This window comes from Eleginops maclovinus, chromosome 4 (genome assembly GCF_036324505.1).
Source record: "Eleginops maclovinus isolate JMC-PN-2008 ecotype Puerto Natales chromosome 4, JC_Emac_rtc_rv5, whole genome shotgun sequence".
NCBI lineage: Eukaryota > Metazoa > Chordata > Actinopteri > Perciformes > Eleginopidae > Eleginops > Eleginops maclovinus.
This window is the reverse complement of record NC_086352.1, coordinates 5,172,934-5,192,000: the sequence shown is the minus strand read 5'-3', so window position 1 is coordinate 5,192,000 and position 19,067 is coordinate 5,172,934. Positions and strand designations below refer to the sequence as shown.

The window sequence follows — 19,067 nt, the reverse complement described above, 5'->3', positions numbered from 1 at the left end:
CAGTGAGTGAGTCAGTCAGTCAGTCAGTCAGTCAGTCAGTCAGTCAGTCAGTCAGTCAGTCAGTCAGTCAGTCAGTCAGTCAGTCAGTCACCAGTCAGTCAGTCAGTCAGTAGTCATTGTGATAGCGTGCTAAGCTACTAAAGCTAATGATAGCGTTATTTAGCTGTGCTCTTCTCTGTATGTTGGCTGCCTTTAGTTTGCTGGTCAGTGGTTGTAAGCTACAGGAGATGTGTTGTCATTTGTAATGTTTGATTATAACTTGACTGTACTCTATTTCTTTCTGTTGCAGACCATACAGCAGGAGCAGAGCAGCAGCAGGAGCAGAGCAGCAGCAGCAGCAGGAGCAGCAGCAGAGCATGAGCAGAGCAGGAGCAGAGCAGGAGCAGCAGCAGGAGCAGAGCGCAGGAGTAGAGCAGCAGGGGCTGTGTGTGTGATGCAGGTCTGGCCTGCTCCTTTAAGGAAGGAAGCTGCAAGGGGTTTGTGGGATTTGGAGTTGTGCGGGTGGGTGTGTTTTGAGGAGTGCCGGGGAGGGAGGAGAGTTTTAAGAGAAGCAGTGAAGTGGGACAGTGGCCAGTCAGCAGTTTTGAGAAGTGTTAGTGTGTGAATGAACGTTACTCTACTTACTACTACGTTACTGTGACTGCTCTACAGTCTCTCCTCCAGATTTCAGTGGTTCTTATGTGTGTTTTTGGAACTGCCTCACTGTGAATGCAGTTGAACATGTTTGCGTCCACATTGCTCTGTAGGCTGGAGGAGGAGCTGCAGACAGGGGGAAAGTGAAAGTGAAGGTGAAAGTCAGACTGCCAGGCGCCATTTCTCAGCTGGACAGAGGAGTAGGACAGGGTGAGTGTTACTCCAGCCTCTGCTTTAAACACACTCATTATTCACAGATAGACTGGTGTCAGAACATCAGCGTCCTGGAGTCCAATGAGACCTCTGCAGATGTTGTGAACTTTTTTCCATTTCCTGTTTGCTGATTCTTCAGAGCAACATAACACTAGTGATGTTACGTACTGCGTCGAGGGTTCGGAGCGTGTGTCGAGTAATGCAGGAAGATTTTTGTGAAGCGTATCGAGGCTTGCATCGTTTGAGGCCATGACGTCATCGATGACAAACGAAGCCTCGCTGCCCGTCAGTACCACGTGACTGCTCCAGATAGTGCTTCAGCTCGGTTGAACCACTGACACTTTACAGTTTCACTCATATTCCCCCTCCTGTACCCGGCCCCAGTGCGCCGATGGGATTAGGAGGACTCCAACCCTCACTTTAACCTCTGAGGATTGTTTGTTTCACCTATTGATGCACTGTGTCGGGCTGGGGGGGGGGGGGGGGGGGGGGGGGAAGCGCAGCGAACTAGATAGACACAACACATGACTTATTTGGTTTCCTAACCTGCTCATCTTTCCTGGTTTTGAATAAATGTTTTGCATCAAATCACACATCCCCATTGAAGCCCTCTACAGGCGGGATACGCTGAGTGAGAAACAGAAATGCAGGAACGTGTTGACTGGCAGAGAATCAACAAAGTATATGAACTGGAATCACAGAGTTTTCAGAGAGTCTCAACATGTAGGCTGAGGCTCAGCTGGAAAGCAGCTAATCTGCAGGGTCCAGGATCAAGGACTGATGATATCATTGATTTACATGCACAACGCCTCTTGGTGGAGTATACAGTGAAAGTTCCAGAATACTTGCTCTGGATTAGCTGGATTTACCTTTTCTCTCAACTTCACAACTACTCCTGCCTTTCTTCCTATCATAGAAGGCGCACCGTCGGTAGCCACACTGACAGCGCGACTCCAGTCCACCTCCAGATTGTCCAGGGCCCCGACAAGACTAACAAACACGTTGTTAGCTGTGGTGGTGTCCGTCATTGGCACGACTGACACAAACTCCTCTGTGACATTCAGGGAAGCATCCACTCCGCGAAGACATATCGATAAATGGGCTACATCAGTCACGTCACGTCAGTGCTCTCGTCGACACTAATAGAGAATGCGACGAAGGACTTAACATTGTCTTTAAGTTGACTCTTCAAATCACCAGAAGGTTCTTCAGCTCTCTCCGTCACTGTAGGCCTCGATAAGCTTATGTTAGCTAGAGCTTGTCGCTTGTCTGGACACACTAGCTCGGCTGCCTTTAGCATGCAGGTCTTGACAAATGCACCCTCTGAGAAAGGCTTGGATGCCTTAGCAATTTCCCAGGCGATGATGTAGCTTGCCTTCACTGCCCCTTGAAACGAAAGGAAATGTATAAGTTTAACGAAGTTGAGCCACTCCTCTTTCAGAAACGGTGCAGTCAAAATCACAAATAATTATGAGTGTTGAAGAATATATGTATACAAACGAAACGAACCTTCGTGTGTATCTCGACATTTGGAGAATACGGCTTGCTGTCTCTGTAGCGATGATGCTAGTTCGTTTAGCTTTTGAGTCCGAAGTCGCCCTGTGTACTCGCAGTATTTCTCGGCGTGGGTTTCATAGTGTCGTTTGATGTTATACTCCTTTGGTACAGCCACTTGTTGAGAACAAATAAGACACACGGGTTTGCCTCCTACTCCCCAAAAGAAATGATTTTCTTTCCATTTATCCGTCAGTTGGTCTGTTGCTGCTGCTCACCTCCGCTGCAGCTGCGCCGGTAGTGCTCCCTGAATGTCACAGAGGAGTTTGTGTCAGTCGTGCCAATGACGGACACCACCACAGCTAACAACGTGTTTGTTAGTCTTGTCGGGGCCCTGGACAATCTGGAGGTGGACTGGAGTCGCGCTGTCAGTGTGGCATCGCTATCAAGATGTTGTCAAAAAAGAGGAAGGTCTCATCTTTCAGGATTCCACCGAAAATGAAATTATAATAAAAAATAATAATAATTTTAAAAAAAATCTCCACTGATCAGGTCCGGCCCGCGGACTGGAACCCTGGCATCCCTGCTCTAGATTGAAGTGTGTGTGTGTGTGTGTGTGTGTGTGTGTGTGTGTGTGTGTGTGTGTGTGTGTGTGTGTGTGTGTGTGTGTGTGTGTGTGTGTGTGTCTTAGGCTGGAGAAGATGAGTGGCTTAAAAGATGAGGAAGAGGACACATCTCCAGTCCCCAGCTGTCTGTCTCTGAAGAGTGACCGGTCTATGTCTGAACCTATACACTTCAGTGATGAACCCGGACCCTCAGACAGGAAGTAAGACTTTCTCCTGGACCCTGAAGAGGAACCAGTTTCTATGTTCTCTGATCATCTAAACTGTTCTTTAATGATGGCAGTAAAGACACTCAGTACAGTAACAGTGTAATGGAACTCTTGCTCCTTGGCGTCCTCAGAGACAGTAAATAATCTTCCAGTGAAATCTTCTCTATCTACGTTGGACTTTGAGTTCAGCAAATAAAATACTAACATGTAAACGTTCCCTCTCAAATGAACTGTAACAGCAGAAACCCACAAGCTTAACAACTCTCACATCTTTACTCGGGTGAACAGAGAGGAGTCCAAAGCTGCTCTTTAATGAACTCGTGAAGTTTAAAACATGTGTTGTTTCCACAGACGGAGAGCAGAGTCTCCAGTCCCCAGCTGTCTGTCTCTGAAGGGTGACCGGTCTAAAGATCAACCTATATACTTCAGTACTGAACCCGGACCCTCAGACACAGAGTAAGACTTTCTCCTGGAACCTGAAGAGGATCCAGTTTCTATGAAACCTGATCATTTAAACTGTTCCTTCAGGATGTGATGTGTGCAGCAGAGTACTTGAAGGATATTTCCACATGCAATTACATCATCAGTATCAGTGGCATTACATGGTTTTAAATCCCAAAATATTAATCAGTAACTTTAGTGCCTTTTAAGCACGATCTGAACTTTAAGGCACGTGTGTTCCAGTCTAACAAACAATGTCCAATGAGTCTTTATCTTTGAATCTCTGGATCCATTTATTCACAGTTCCATATATTTACAGTGAGGAATATGTCCACATTGCTCGTCTGTTACCAATCAGCGAACGAGATATGCATGCCAGTCTCGCTCTGATACATTTAAACTCACGGTCCGACATTGCCTCGATACCACACGGTCCAAAACGGGCTGCTTTTCCTGTTCCACACACGACTCTAATCACCTGGGGCCTCATTTATAAAGCTTTGCGTAGGATTCACCTGGGAAGGTAGCGTGCGTAGGACAAAGCAAGTACATACGCACACAAATATTCCGCTTTACAAAACGCCGGTTTCCCTGTGGCAGGGTGGATCACAGAGTGACTGACTCTGCCACTGACAGCAGGCGGCACACACACACACACACACACACACACACACACACACACACACACACACACACACACACACACACACACACACACACACACACACACACACATACACACACACACACACACACACACACACACACCAAACATTTCCTGCTCCCGTTCGTTAGTCCAGCAGTGGCTCAGTCAGTAGGGACTTGGACTGGGAATCGTAGGGTCACCGGTTCAAGTCAGACATAACAGACATGAAATATGGAAGGTGGACTGCTACTTGGAGAGGTCCCAGTTCACCTCTTAGGCCCTGCTGTGTTGCCCTTGAGCAAAGCGCCGGACACCTCCAATCCCCCCTCCCCATTGCTCTGTGTGTGCTCTGCTGTGTGCAGGGATTTGACAAATAAAGAGGGTTTCATCCTTCCACTCTATCTAGTAAGTAAATCATGGCTGCAACTCCACTAAACATCCCGTTATTCCTCCCGTTTCTGTAGCGAGACCATGAGACTTGTTCGTCTACACTGATATAAACATACATCCACACTATGAGTCCATACTTACACGAGTATGTTGAAAACACGGAGGCGCATCACTTCCGTTGTGTATGATTTAACGATGCATGCAATTATCCTTTTTTTTAAAGTTTAATGATGATGTTTGATTTGAATCTCAGTGATAATCAACCTGTTTATTTCGGAGGTTACAATATGAAAATATAGGGTGTATTTTATGTTCCAAAAGAAAGTCAACAAATAGATAATGCCCTATTCTGGTGAAATGATTGACTAATTGAGTGACAAGCCTACTGGGAGGGGCTATGTGTGTATATAAAGGACTGTCTTGGGACTGAAGGGGAGTCTGGTTTTGGTTGCAGAGAAGGCAACAGCTCCAGGTTATGGACATCTCGGTTTAATGATTTGTCAACATTTTGACTTTGTAAATAAAGCAGCTGAGCTCAACTTTTCGACTACGCCAATGTTTGTGGAGAGTTAAGAGAGAACCCCGTCACATTCCCTCTTATAAAACAGAGTCAGCTCGAAGTGTGGCGCAGCTTTTGCGGACTTCACGTATCGCCCAGATGTTCCTATAAATAGTCAAAGAAACGCCCCGTATGAATATTCATTCAGACAGACTGCCTGATGACGGGCCGGAAATGCAGACAGAACCGCTAAAAACCCATTTCACTCCGAGTCAGGTTTTGGTTCTTGTTGGGGGGGTGCAGTTCCTCAGATTGTTTGGTGGACGCAGTTTGAAGAGAGCAGAGAGCTGCAGCACGTGGAGCTCTCTGTGGACGGCCTCAGAAAGCGGGATCGTCACCAACATAAATAAATATGCAGAACCTAAAAGTTAGAATACACACAGCCTCACACAGGCAGGGTGTGTGTGCCGGGGACGGGGACAGGGACGCCCCCCCTGAATAAGAAGCTGTCAGAAATGATCGAGGAATCCCTCCGGAGTCATGACTGGGGGGAGGGGGGTTACACCTGTGCGTCTGGCTCTCAGATGTGAGGACTCTTCTTTCCTTTTTAGAAATGATATTACACCAACAACAGTCCAGCTGTGTGCACATGTTCAAACAGCTGGACTTTACAAAGAGCTTTCTGTTTATCTGGTGGTTTGTGTTCCGCTGCCCATCAGCTGTGCAGCGCCTCCACTGTGGGTCTCACCCCCCAGCAGCAACTCTACCAACCAGTTAGAGGAAATAAACAAAGGTCTAAAATGCTGAACAGCTCAAACACGTTTCCAACATGGACTGTGTGTAGTCAAACCATGCATCGTGACCAAGACGGGGTCAGGTTAAACGTAGCTCTGTCTTTCTGTTGACTCATCATTTCTGAGGACACCTTTCAATACATGTTGAGAACCTCTTGGAGGGGGGGTTCAATAACATATCCGTATTCATTTACTTCTCACAGGTCTGTTTCTGTGTGCACTCCGGAGTCTCAAACAGGCATTTGTTCATTTTGCAGATGAGTTCTTCATATCTGAAACCTGAGAGGGAATATTTAGATGGTGTTATTTCACATCCCTCCATCCCTCCAACAGACTGAAGAGAAGAAGTGAAATTCAGGTCTCCTGCGTATTCCTGCAGAGAGAAACATTTCGTCTTGAATGTAAAGTTTGTGAGGTTACAGAAACCTGTCAGTGTTGAGATTCTGCTCCTGTAGGCTCCGACGGTCTGAAATCAGAAGGAGAACAGAGCTCTACAGAACCTCATATTGAATCAGGTTATTCATGTACCTGTATGAACCAGAGGCTGTCTGTGGCACTAGAGTCTCTGCTGTCCTTATGGCTAACTCCAACCACTATCATGATGTTATTGCTCCTTCCTTTCCAAGTGTCTACTGATATTAATTCACAGCAAACTCTATGTGAATTGTGTGTAAAGCTACAGAGCAGCAGGTTCACACAGCTGTGTGTCTCAGTGCAGACAGGGAGCATGTGCTGCTCTGGGTGATGTCATGAATCCAGACAGGATGCTCTATAATGAGTAAACTATCTACCTGATCACAAAGATGTATTATATAGAGACCTCTTTAAATGTTGTTGAACCCTTGGTGAGAATCAGCTCCACTAAAGTCAAGTGCTGTAAAGGATGTGTTCCTCTCCACAGGAGGAAGAGTCCTGTTCCTGTGGAGGAGCAGCTGTCCAGCTGTGCTCTGTGTCAGGACGTCCTGAAGGATCCAGTCTCTACCCGCTGTGGACACTGGTTCTGCAGACAGTGCATCACCTCATACTGGGAGCAGCGACCTCCATCAGGAGACCCCTCCTGTCCCCAGTGTGGAAAAAGTTCCAGAACCAGAGCTGGACTGCAGACAGCCAGTCAGACCAGCTCTGTAGGAAGTAAGAGGCCGAAGTCATGCAGCATCTTTAGGCCGGCGGGGCGCTGGGTCTCTACTCTCAGAGGAGCTCTCATTGGCTCAGAGGGTCACCTGATCTTCTTCCAGGCTTTGTTTTTGAAGTGTGTTAAAACAGAGAGCAGTGTTTCCCTCAGTAGAGACACTGGACAGATCTGAAGGGGAGCGTTAGCAAAGAACCTTCACAGAAGGAAGTGGAGCAGGATTCTTCCTGGTTTATCTGCTCTTGATTAGCTGTTGCAGAGCGTAGACAGTCAGCTGTTTTATAAACAAGTTAAACTCTGTCTTTAGTTATTGTTAGATCCTCAGAAGCATTCTCCTGATCCTCTCATGGTTCTTCTCTTTCAACAGATGGTCTGCAGGAGGTCTTAGAGGAGCACAGGACGAGTCTGAGGAGGAGATGTGAACGTGTGAGTGAAGGAACTGATGGAAGGGAAACCCTCCTCAACAGGATCTACACTGAGCTCTACATCACACAAGGACGGAGTGAAGAGGTTAATACTCAACATGAGGTGAGGCAGCTGGAGACAGCTTCCAAGAAGAAGACCCTCCATGACACTCCAATCAAGTGCCAGGACATCTTTAAAGCCTTACCTGACCAGCAGACCCACATCAGAGCAGTCCTGACCATCGGCATCGCTGGCGTTGGAAAAACCTTCTCAGTGCAGAAATTCACTCTGGACTGGGCCGAGGGTTTGGAGAACCAGGAGGTCAGTCTGGTGATCCCGCTATCCTTCAGGGAGCTGAACCTGATCAAAGCTGAGCAGTACAGTCTTCTCAGGCTGCTCCATGTTTTCCATCCAGCCTTACAGAAGGTCACAGCAGAGCAGCTGGCTGTCTGTAAAGTGCTGTTCATCTTTGACGGCCTGGATGAAAGCAGACTCTCTCTGGAGTTCAGAAACAGTGAGGTTGTGTCTGATGTCTCACAGCAGTCCTCAGTCAACGTGCTGCTGACAAACCTCATCAGGGGGAAGCTGCTTCCCTCGGCTCTCGTCTGGATCACTTCCAGACCTGCAACGGCCAATCAGATCCCTCCTGAGTGTGTGGACAGGGTGACAGAAGTACGAGGCTTCACTGACGCCCAGAAGGAGGAGTACTTCAGGAGGAGATCCAGGGATGAAGAACAGTCCAGCAGAATCATATCTCACATCAAGAGCTCCAGGAGCCTCCACATCATGTGTCAGATCCCAGTCTTCTGCTGGATCACTGCTGCAGTTCTGGACCACATGTTGACTACAGACCAGAGAGGAGAGCTGCCCAAGACCCTCACTGACATGTACTCACACTTCCTGCTGGTCCAGACAAAGAGGAAGAAGCAGGAGTACCATGAGGGACATGAGACGAGTCCACAGCAGCTGACGGAGGCTGACAGGGAGGTTCTTCTGAAGCTGGGGAGGCTGGCCTTTGAACATCTGGAGACAGGAGACATCATGTTCTACCAAGAAGACCTGCAGCGCTGTGGTCTTGATGTCACCGAGGCCTTGGTGCACTCAGGAGTCTGTACAGAGATCTTCAAAAGAGAGAGTGTGATCTTCCAGAAAACAGTCTACTGCTTTGTTCATCTGAGCGTCCAGGAGTTCCTGGCTGCAGTCTACATGCTGCACTGCTACACCAACAGAGACACAGCGGTACTGAAGGACTTCCTGCAGGGAGACTATAACAGCAGGTATAGCAGTGATCAGGATTACCCATCCCTGGATGTCTTTCTGCAGAGAGCCATGAAGAAATCCCTCAGAAGTGAAAATGGCCACCTGGACCTGTTTGTCCGCTTTCTCCACGGCCTCTCTCTGGAATCCAACCAGAGACTCTTAGGAGGCCTACTGGGTCGCAAAGACAACCGTCCAGAAATCATCCAGAGAGCCATCAGCAACCTGAAGAAGAGGAGCGGTTATGATATCTCTCCTGACAGGAGCATCAACATCTTCCACTGTCTGACAGAGATGAAGGACCACTCAGCACATCAGGAGATCACAGAGTTCCTGAAGTCAGGGAACAGATCAGAGAAGGAGCTCTCTGAGATCCACTGCTCAGCTCTGGCCTACATGCTGCAGATGTCAGAGGAGGTTCTGGATGAGTTGGACCTGAAGAAGTACAACGCATCAAAGGAGGGACGACTGAAACTGATTCCAGCTGTGAGGAACTGCAGGAAGGCTGTGTAAGTCCAGATGTGATGAGCTTCATAAACTGATGTGGATCAGAAGTTTAATTATTCTAATAAACACGATAACATTTCTGCTGTTTACAAACTGAGAGCAAAATAAACCCACACTGTTCTTCTTCATTTATAATTATGGTTGAACTGAACGTCTCTCTCTTCCTCCTCCTCTGAGTGATGCAGGCGACATGTGGAACTCATGAAGGCCTTCAGAGGTTCCTCACAGCAGCATGTGATCACTCAGCAGGATTCAGTTATTACTTTCTAGTTTCTTGATCATTAAACACACACGTTTAATCACAGTGTGTTAGAGTTTAGAATCAGATCCACATCCTTTCCCACCAACAACAGAGTTATGTCTGAATGCTGATATACTGGGAACATCTGATGGTTTCCAGTTTAAATGATAGCTCTGTATTGGTTTGTGAATTGTGTTTCATTCACATCAAATATGAATAACATTTGAATATGTTCATCTCTAATATTGTCAGTGATTTATTTAATGTCTGTCTCTTTTGGTAACAGTCTGACAGCAGGAGCAACACCTGTGATCAGATCCCACTGACCTCACTTTACACTCTGTTATATATTATTAGATATTATATTAAAGGACCAACAGAACATGGGTCTTTTTCCATCAGATGCTTGAGGTTAATCTAATGTTCCCTCTTCTTAACACATGTTGTAATATGTTTTATTATAGACTTACTGCCTGTGGTCTCTCAGAGACTCACTGTGAGGTGGTGGCCTCAGCTCTGAAGTCTGACCCCTCCCATCTGAGAGAGCTGGACCTGAGTTACAACGTTAATCTGCAGGATTCAGGAGTGGAGCTGCTGAGTTCTGGACTAAAGAGTCCAAACTGCAGACTGGAGGCTCTCAGGTCAGTTCACTGACTGTACTTCATACAGATCTGTTTGTATTGACTGAATATTCATCAGAATAACAGAGAAGCTGAATGTGTGACGGAGAAGGTTTGAGCTTCCTCAGACTCACTCTGTGCTCCATGAGTCGCTGAACATGCTGTCAGTACTGATGAGCTGTGTGAGGGAGAGGAAGGAGCTGTTCAACATCTGATCAAAGTTAAAGTTCCACATTATCAATGGACTGTTTCTACATCATCTCTGACATTAAACCTGTTTCACTCTGATCTGATTATTAACCCTGGAGTTATTTCAAACAGGAACTTTGTTTCTGAACTCACATCATGTTTTCTTTTATTCAGTCTGGAGTTCGGCAGTCTGTCAGAGATCAGCTGTGCTGCTCTGCTCTCAGCTCTGAAGTCCAACCCCTCCCATCTGAGAGAGCTGGACCTGAGTCAGAACAATCTGCAGGATTCAGGAGTGGAGCTGCTGAGAGGTCTTCTGGAGAGTCCTCTCTGCAGACTGCAGACTCTCAGGTCAGTTCTCTGACTCTCTGTTCCTGCTGCAGATCTCATGTTCAGTTTGTAATTGAACCTGATTTATGTTCATTAATAACTTTCATCCATAAAGTAGTAAATGTCCTTTCCTTCATATTTGCATCTCACGTAGTGAATGAAGAGCTGCAGACATACAGTGGGGCAAAAAAGTATTTAGTCAGCAACCAATTGTGCAAGTTCTCCCATTTAAAAAGATGAGAGAGGCCTGTAATTTTTATCATAGGTATACCTCAACTATGAGAGACAGAATGAGAAATAAAATCCAGGAAATTCCTCGGTAAAATAAGTATTGGGTCACCTACAAACAAGCAAGAGTTCTGGCTCTCACAGACCTGTAACTTCTTCTTTAAGAGGCTCCTCTGTCCTCCACTCGTTACCTGTATTAATGGCACCTTTTTGAACTTGTTATCAGTATAAAAGACACCTGTCCACAACCTCAAACAGTCATACTCCAAACTCCACTATGGCCAAGACCAAAGAGCTGTCAAAGGAGACCAGAGACTAAATGGTAGACCTGCACCAGGCTGGGAAAACTGAATGTGCAATAGGTAAGCAGCTTGGTGTGAAGAAATCAACTGTGGGAGCAATTATTAGAAAATGGAAGACATACAAGACCACTGCTAATCTCCCTCGATCTGGGGCTCCACGCAAGGTCTCACCCCGTGGGGTCAAAATGATCACAAGAACGGTGAGCAAAAATCCCAGAACCACACGGGGGGACCTAGTGAATTACCTGCAGAGAGCTGGGACCAAAGTAACAGAGGCTACCATCAGTAACACACTACGCCGCCAGGGACTTAAATCCTGCAGTTCCAGACGTGTCCCCCTGCTTAAGCCAGTACATGTCCAGGCCCGTCTGAAGTTTGCTAGAGGGCATTTGGATGATCCAGAAGAGGATTGGGAGAATGTCATATGGTCAGAAGAAACCAAAATAGAACTTTTTGGTAAAAACTCAACTGGTCGTGTTTGGAGGAGAAAGAATGCAGAGTTGCCTCCAAAGAACACCATACCTACTGTGAAGCATGGGGGTGGAAACATCAAGCTTTGGGGCTGTTCTTCTGCAAAGGGACCAGGACGACTGATCCGTGTAAAGGAAAGAATGAATGGGGCCATGTATCGTGAGATTTTGAGTGAAAACCTCCTTCCATCAGCAAGGGCACTGAAGATGAAGCGTGGCTGGGTCTTTCAGCATGACCATGATCCCAAACACACCGCCAGGGCAACGAAGGAGTGGCTTCGTAAGAAGCATTTCAAGGTCCTGGAGTGGCCTAGCCAGTCTCCAGATCTCAACCCCATAGAAAATCTTTGGAGGGAGTTGAAAGTCCGTGTTGCCCAGCGACAGCCCCAAAACATCACTGCTTTAGAGGAGATCTGCATGGAGGAATGGGCCAAAATACCAGCAACAGTGTGGAAACCTTGTGAAGACTTACAGAAAACGTTTGACCTCTGTCATTGCCAACAAAGGGTATATAACAAAGTATTGAGAGGAACTTTTGTTATTGACCAAATACTTATTTTCCACAATCATTTGAAATAAATTCTTTAAAAATCCTACAATGTGATTTCCTGGATTTGTTTTTCTCATTCTGTCTCTCATAGTTGAGGTATACCTATGATAAAAATTACAGGCCTCTCTCATCTTTTTAAATGGGAGAACTTGCACAATTGGTGGCTGACTAAATACTTTTTTGCCCCACTGTACATGCTGACTGTTCTTAAAGGAGCTGTGATGGATGTTATAGTTGTACAAAGTAAATCTCTGTCTTTAATATTCAGTAAACGATAGCGTCTGAATAAAGGTCGTCTGAACTAATATTAGTGTGAGGTCAAGTTTACTCTCTGAAGGAGACAGATTCTATTGAGGAACACATCTGATAATAATATTAATAATAGTTCGAATTTATAAAGCGGCCTTTCTAGGAACCCAAGGCCGCTTTCTATGTTGTGAGGACAGACCGAAAACAAATAAACAAACAAAAAAGTAGAGCAAATAAAAGAATAGAGAGATAGAGTAAATAAAACAGAGAACAGAGATCGCAGCTGTGGAAGAAGAACGGGGGAGTGAGATGAGTTAGGGGTCAGAGGTTACGGTGAAGAGGTGAGTTTTTAGTGAGGATTTGAAGATGTCCAGGGAGGCAGCGTTGTGGATCTCTGCACGAAGAGCGTTCCAGAGGGTGGGGGTCGCAACACTGAACGCCCTGTCACCAACGGTGCGGAGGAGAGTGCGGGGAATAGAGAGAAGGCCTGTGTCGGAGGACCGCAGACTTCGTGAAGGGCTGTACGGATGGAGGAGGTCTGATAGGTACTGTGGAGCGAGGCCATGGAGAGACTTGTAGGTGAGGAGGAGGGTTTTGAAAGTGATCCGGGACTTGATCAGGGGCCAGTGAAGGTGGATGAGGGTGGGGGTGATGTGCTGCCATGGTTTGGTGCGGGTGAGAACTCTGGCGGCAGAGTTCTGGACATGCTGGAGCCTCTCCGGGGTTTTGCTGGGAACCCCAGAGAGGCTCCCATTGCAGTAGTCTAATCGGGACGTGAAGAAGGCGTGTGTTTCTGCCACAGAGTCGGGAGAGAGAAGGCCGGAGTCGGGTGATGGGTTTGAAATAATAGGAAGCTGATTGAGGAACACATCTGACTGGATTATGAACTGATTTCATCCTCTTCATGTTTTCTTTATTCAGACTGAAGGGCTGCAGGCTTTCAGAGATCAGCTGTGCTGCTCTGCTCTCAGCTCTGAAGTCCAACCCCTCCCATCTGAGAGAGCTGGACCTGAGTCACAACGCTCTGAAGGATTCAGGAGTGGAGCTGCTGAGAGATCTTCTGGAGAGTCCACTCTGCAGACTGCAGACTCTCAGGTCAGTTCTCTGACTCTCTGTTCCTGCTGCAGATCTCATGTTCAGTTTGTAATTGAACCTGATTTATGTTCATTAATAACTTTCATCCATAAAGTAGTAAATGTCCTTTCCTTCATATTTTCATCTCACGTAGTAAATGAAGAGCTGCAGACATACATGCTGACTGTTCTTAAAGGAGCTGTGATGGATGTTATAGTTGTACAAAGTAAATCTCTGTCTTTAATATTCAGTAAACGATAGCGTCTGAATAAAGGTCGTCTGAACTAATATTAGTGTGAGGTCAAGTTTACTCTCTGAAGGAGACAGATTCTATTGAGGAACACATCTGACTGGATTATGAACTGATTTCATCCTCTTCATGTTTTCTTTATTCAGACTGAAGGACTGCAGTCTGTCAAAGATCAGCTGTGCTGCTCTGGCCTCAGCTCTGAAGTCCAACCCCTCCCATCTGAGAGAGCTGGACCTGAGTTTCAACGCTCTGAAGGATTCAGGAGTGGAGCTGCTGAGAGATCTTCTGGAGAGTCCACTCTGCAGACTGCAGACTCTCAGGTCAGTTCTCTGACTCTCTGTTCCTGCTGCAGATCTCATGTTCAGTTTGTAATTGAACCTGATTTATGTTCATAATAACTTTCATCCATAAAGTAGTAAATGTCCTTCCCAGCAGATCAGTGGTGGTACCACTGACTGCAGGCTCTCTCATTCCTCCTCAAACTATAGAAGGCCAGCTGAATGCAAAGCCACATTTAGTTAGTGATCGACTCTCTAACAGACATATGGGGTTTACAGAAGAGTGGAAAAGGTGTTCTGGTTTTATTTGAATGTTAATGTTTTTATGGGATGTTTCTAGTCTTTAATCTCCTGTAATGCAGCTGAGAGCTGAGGCAGTCATCATAGTGTTTGCAGAGAAGATATTATGGGATGTAAAGATCAGTCAGGACTCTGAAGCTGACTCAAAGAACTAACACTGATTTTAAACTGGATCTAAACTGTTGGGCTCTGTTCATCCCTACAGGATCACAGGCGAGACGATCACAGCCAAGATCCAGAAGAGCTGTGAGTCCTGAAACCAGATCCTCCATCATCCAGATATTGAACCCTTTCATGGAGCATGTCCTCAGAGGAAAACTACTCTCTGGTTTTTCTCTCTCCATCACTTTGTCTGTTTCTCTTCATGTTCTATGATCATCATTATTCTCTCACCTTCTCCTCTCAGGTGACTCCAGAACAGGAAGTGGAGACACACAGAAAGGTGAGAGGTCGTACCGTGTGAAGGTTATTCATTGAGGTTTCACCACGGAATCAAATGTAGTTATTGCTCAGGGTTAATTTCGTCAACAAAAACTATGACGAAAAAGATTCGTCAACGACCTTTTTTACGTGACTAAGACGATGACGAGCTAAAAATAGATTTTTGATAATAAAAACTATGACGAAATCTACATTTTGTTTTCGTTGACGAGAGGAGACGGGACTGAAGTGTTCATGGTGGACTATCGGACATTCAAAATGCAGGATATTTTATTTTCCCCTTCCGGCTTCGGGTTCAATAACCCACTTTGTCCAAATAAGGTGGACAGGCAAGCTCTTCTTTTGGAGGCCGTTGTATTTATTTAAACCTGTTACACATCTGCTTTTGTTGTTGCTGTTCCGCTCACTTCTCCACATACACCCTCGCTCGCTCTACCATGCACACATGCAGCGCCAAGCCACTCACCCACCCACTCACACACTCACACTCTCTCTCACACTCTCTCTCACACTCTCTCTCACACTCTCTCTCTCACTCAGGGATGGGGCTCTGCCTCTGCATGATATATAGCAGAACACCAGACATTACTAGCCTGGTTCCGCCCTCCTACGTACTTCCGCTCAATTTTCCAATCCCTTCAGTTCTCTGTCTGGGTTTTCGGTATATTCACAGTTTTTCTCCTGCCAATCTCTACCGGTCCAATCAGCGAACAGAGGGAGTGGCTGAAAACGATGACGTTGAGGTTTTGCGCGAGTTTCAATTGTAGTTCATCGATGGGGCGGAGAGGGATGTGAGCGAAGCCTTCCGGCACATGACGTACAGTGGGGCAAAAAAGTATTTAGTCAGCCACCAATTGTGCAAGTTCTCCCATTTAAAAAGATGAGAGAGGCCTGTAATTTTCATCATAGGTACACTTCAACTATGAGAGACAGAATGGGGGAAAAAATCCAGGAAATCACATTGTAGGATTTTAAAGAATTTATTTCAAATGATTGTGGAAAATAAGTATTTGGTCAATAACAAAAGTTCCTCTCAATACTTTGTTATATACCCTTTGTTGGCAATGACAGAGGTCAAACGTTTTCTGTAAGTCTTCACAAGGTTTCACACTGTTGCTGGTATTTTGGCCCATTCCTCCATGCAGATCTCCTCTAAAGCAGTGATGTGTTGGGGCTGTCGCTGGGCAACACGGACTTTCAACTCCCTCCAAAGATTTTCTATGGGGTTGAGATCTGGAGACTGGCTAGGCCACTCCAGGACCTTGAAATGCTTCTTACGGAGCCACTCCTTCGTTGCCCTGGCGGTGTGTTTGGGATCACTGTCATGCTGAAAGACCCAGCCACGCTTCATCTTCAGTGCCCTTGCTGATGGAAGGAGGTTTTCACTCAAAATCTCACGATACATGGCCCCATTCATTCTTTCCTTTACACGGATCAGTCGTCCTGGTCCCTTTGCAGAAGAACAGCCCCAAAGCATGATGTTTCCCCCCCCATGCTTCACAGTAGGTATGGTGTTCTTTGGAGGCAACTCTGCATTCTTTCTCCTCCAAACACGACCAGTTGAGTTTTTACCAAAAAGTTCTATTTTGGTTTCATCTGACCATATGACATTCTCCCAATCCTCTTCTGGATCATCCAAATGCCCTCTAGCAAACTTCAGACGGGCCTGGACATGTACTGGCTTAAGCAGGGGGACACGTCTGGAACTGCAGGATGTAAGTCCCTGGCGGCGTAGTGTGTTACTGATGGTAGCCTCTGTTACTTTGGTCCCAGCTCTCTGCAGGTCATTCACTAGGTCCCCCCGTGTGGTTCTGGGATTTTTGCTCACCGTTCTTGTGATCATTTTGACCCCACGGGGTGAGACCTTGCGTGGAGCCCCAGATCGAGGGAGATTAGCAGTGGTCTTGTATGTCTTCCATTTTCTAATAATTGCTCCCACAGTTGATTTCTTCACACCAAGCTGCTTACCTATTGCAGATTCAGTTTTCCCAGCCTGGTGCAGGTCTACCATTTAGTCTCTGGTCTCCTTTGACAGCTCTTTGGTCTTGGCCATAGTGGAGTTTGGAGTATGACTGTTTGAGGTTGTGGACAGGTGTCTTTTATACTGATAACGAGTTCAAAAAGGTGCCATTAATACAGGTAACGAGTGGAGGACAGAGGAGCCTCTTAAAGAAGGACTTACAGGTCTGTGAGAGCCAGAAATCTTGCTTGTTTGTAGGTGACCCAATACTTATTTTACCGAGGAATTTACAATGAATTCATTAAGAATCAGACAATGTGATTTCCTGGATTGTTTCCCCCATTCTGTCTCTCATAGTTGAAGTGTACCTATGATAAAATTACAGGCCTCTCATCTTTTCAAATGGGAGAACTTGCACAATTGGTGGCTGACTAAATACTTTCTTGCCCCACTGTACGTCACGACCAAACGTTAGCGATTGGTTATGGCAGTCAGAGTCAGAATTCTGACTTCCCCAAAAACATTTTCATGTGGCCCTAATCCTGTTCCACATAGTGGAGCGTGGAGGCGTCTTGTTAAATCATTTAGAGACTGTTATGATTTCTTTTCTGAAAGTTACAATTCTGGGATTTTAAAAACAGTCTTTTAAAAAAAACTTCAGGTTTCTGAGATTTCTGAAATGTTGAGAGAAGTTCTGAAATTTGAGATTTCCAGAAAATACAGGATCTTGAGATTTTAAGACAAAGTCAGACTTTTGTAGAAAAAAGACAGAATTCTTAGATTTTCAGAAAGAAGTCAACATTTTTTAAATGATCTGAGAAAAAAGTTCAGTTTTCTCAGATTTTCAGATTTTCAGACAAGATTTGTTATAATTCACAAGTCACACCTGGCCGGCCGTCCAGCACTGCAGCTGATATCTGACATTTATCTTTCAGAATAAAGGAGCTTAACCAGGAGGACGCCATATCTGTGGTGCGAGAGAAGGACGGAGTTCAACTGCCAGCCGTCTGCAGTGCTTCAGAGCACAGGAGGGAGGTTTAAGAGGAAGGAACTGTGCAGAAAGAGGCCCTCACACTCTGAGAGGACAGGCCGAAAGACTGGAGGAAGTGTGAAAACTAGTTTCAAGTTTACATGTCAGAATCAAAACAGAGACGTTCGTGTGATTCGTTTGGAACTGCAGTTAGAGTAGGTTTTGGGGGGTTTTGGGGGGTATATGGGCCATTCTACCGAAGTCCCTCAACAAGAAAAATAATTTAACAAAACAATTAAGTCTTCAGACAAAGATATGTACTAAGAACATGTTATGGTATATTAATCCCAAGGCATTAAATGAGATAGTGATAAGCTAAATATATACAATCACCATTTATAGGGTACTTTATATTGGGAGGTTGCTGTCCCCAACCCTGACCTCTAAATTTCCATTTCTGTAAATAACACTTAAAACCATTTGAAGATTTTCTTCAGTGGTGTGATTACAAATATCTTTAGGATTACGTTTAAACAGAAGTTGAAATATTTAGAATTATTGTGAGTTTAATCTTTAAATTAAAAAACTATACTCAAAAAATCATGTCCCCAGTTTTCATGTCACTACCGAAACACAAGAGTTTTAGTCCATTGGCTGAGTCTGGTTTTTAGCCACACCCCCTGCATTTTGGATTGGGAAGTGGTACAGCATCTCAGACCTTCATGGCTGAATGGTCAGTAGCAGAATCCCATACTTTTTATATAAATGTGTTCCAAAGTCTGAAAATCGGCGTGTAACCGTAAGAATTGTCACTACCAAACACATATTCTCTTCAACTAAGAGAACTTTTTGGGGTTTTATGCAAAATATGTTTTTATGAGTGCACCCCTCTTCAAAGACATGTATGCTAGCCATGTGCTTGCTAGCATTCTTTAGTTATGCTCAAAGTTAGCTAGAATTGTCACTACCGAAACATATGGTAAAGTTTCGGTAGTGACATGATCATTTTGGTAGTGACAAAATTGAATGGTAAGAAGTAGTTCAATCCCATCATTTTCAAATAAATGTGTTGTGTGGACTAAATGGTAAACATGTAGATAATGCTGATTTCTATCCGAAATTGTTCAGGGGAGAACCAAAATGCCAAAACAAATGAGAAAAGTGGAGCAGAGAGGCTGAGAGAATACAGGCAAAGAGTGAGGGATGATCCAGTGAAACACGAAGAATATTTAAGGAAGGAAAGAGAAAGAAATAGGAAACGAAGAGAAGAGGGAAAGTTGAAATGTATCAGCGATTTGTCAAACAGGGAGCAAAGGAAGGTCAGGAAATCATGGAGGAAAAGACAGCAAAAGCACAGGGTGTTGGCGAAAAGACAGAG

General features: G+C 45.4%; 2 protein-coding genes across 3 annotated transcripts; both read left to right on the top strand.

Annotated features, from left to right (window-relative positions):
- Window positions 1-562: 562 nt before the first annotated feature.
- Window positions 563-10,135, top strand: LOC134863611 (protein NLRC3-like). Of its 2 annotated transcripts, XM_063882224.1 has the most exons (6): window positions 563-843; window positions 3,032-3,166; window positions 3,524-3,628; window positions 6,844-7,073; window positions 7,439-9,242; window positions 9,946-10,135. In XM_063882224.1, exons 2-6 carry the CDS (start codon window positions 3,042-3,044, stop codon window positions 10,133-10,135), a joined length of 2,454 nt encoding a protein of 817 aa, XP_063738294.1. In that variant the 5' UTR covers window positions 563-843; window positions 3,032-3,041. The 2 variants fall into 2 exon arrangements, with proteins under 2 accessions (XP_063738294.1, XP_063738295.1); XM_063882225.1 differs by lacking the exon at window positions 9,946-10,135 and having other exon boundaries at window positions 7,439-9,246.
- A 139-nt stretch (window positions 10,136-10,274) lies between these two features.
- On the top strand, window positions 10,275-18,779 carry LOC134862858 (ribonuclease inhibitor-like). Its single transcript, XM_063880959.1, is given in 6 exon segments — window positions 10,275-10,283; window positions 10,465-10,554; window positions 10,556-10,638; window positions 13,338-13,511; window positions 13,887-14,060; window positions 17,655-18,779. Coding segments are annotated over 6 exon segments (636 nt in total). The 3' UTR covers window positions 17,761-18,779.
- Window positions 18,780-19,067: the final 288 nt, after the last annotated feature.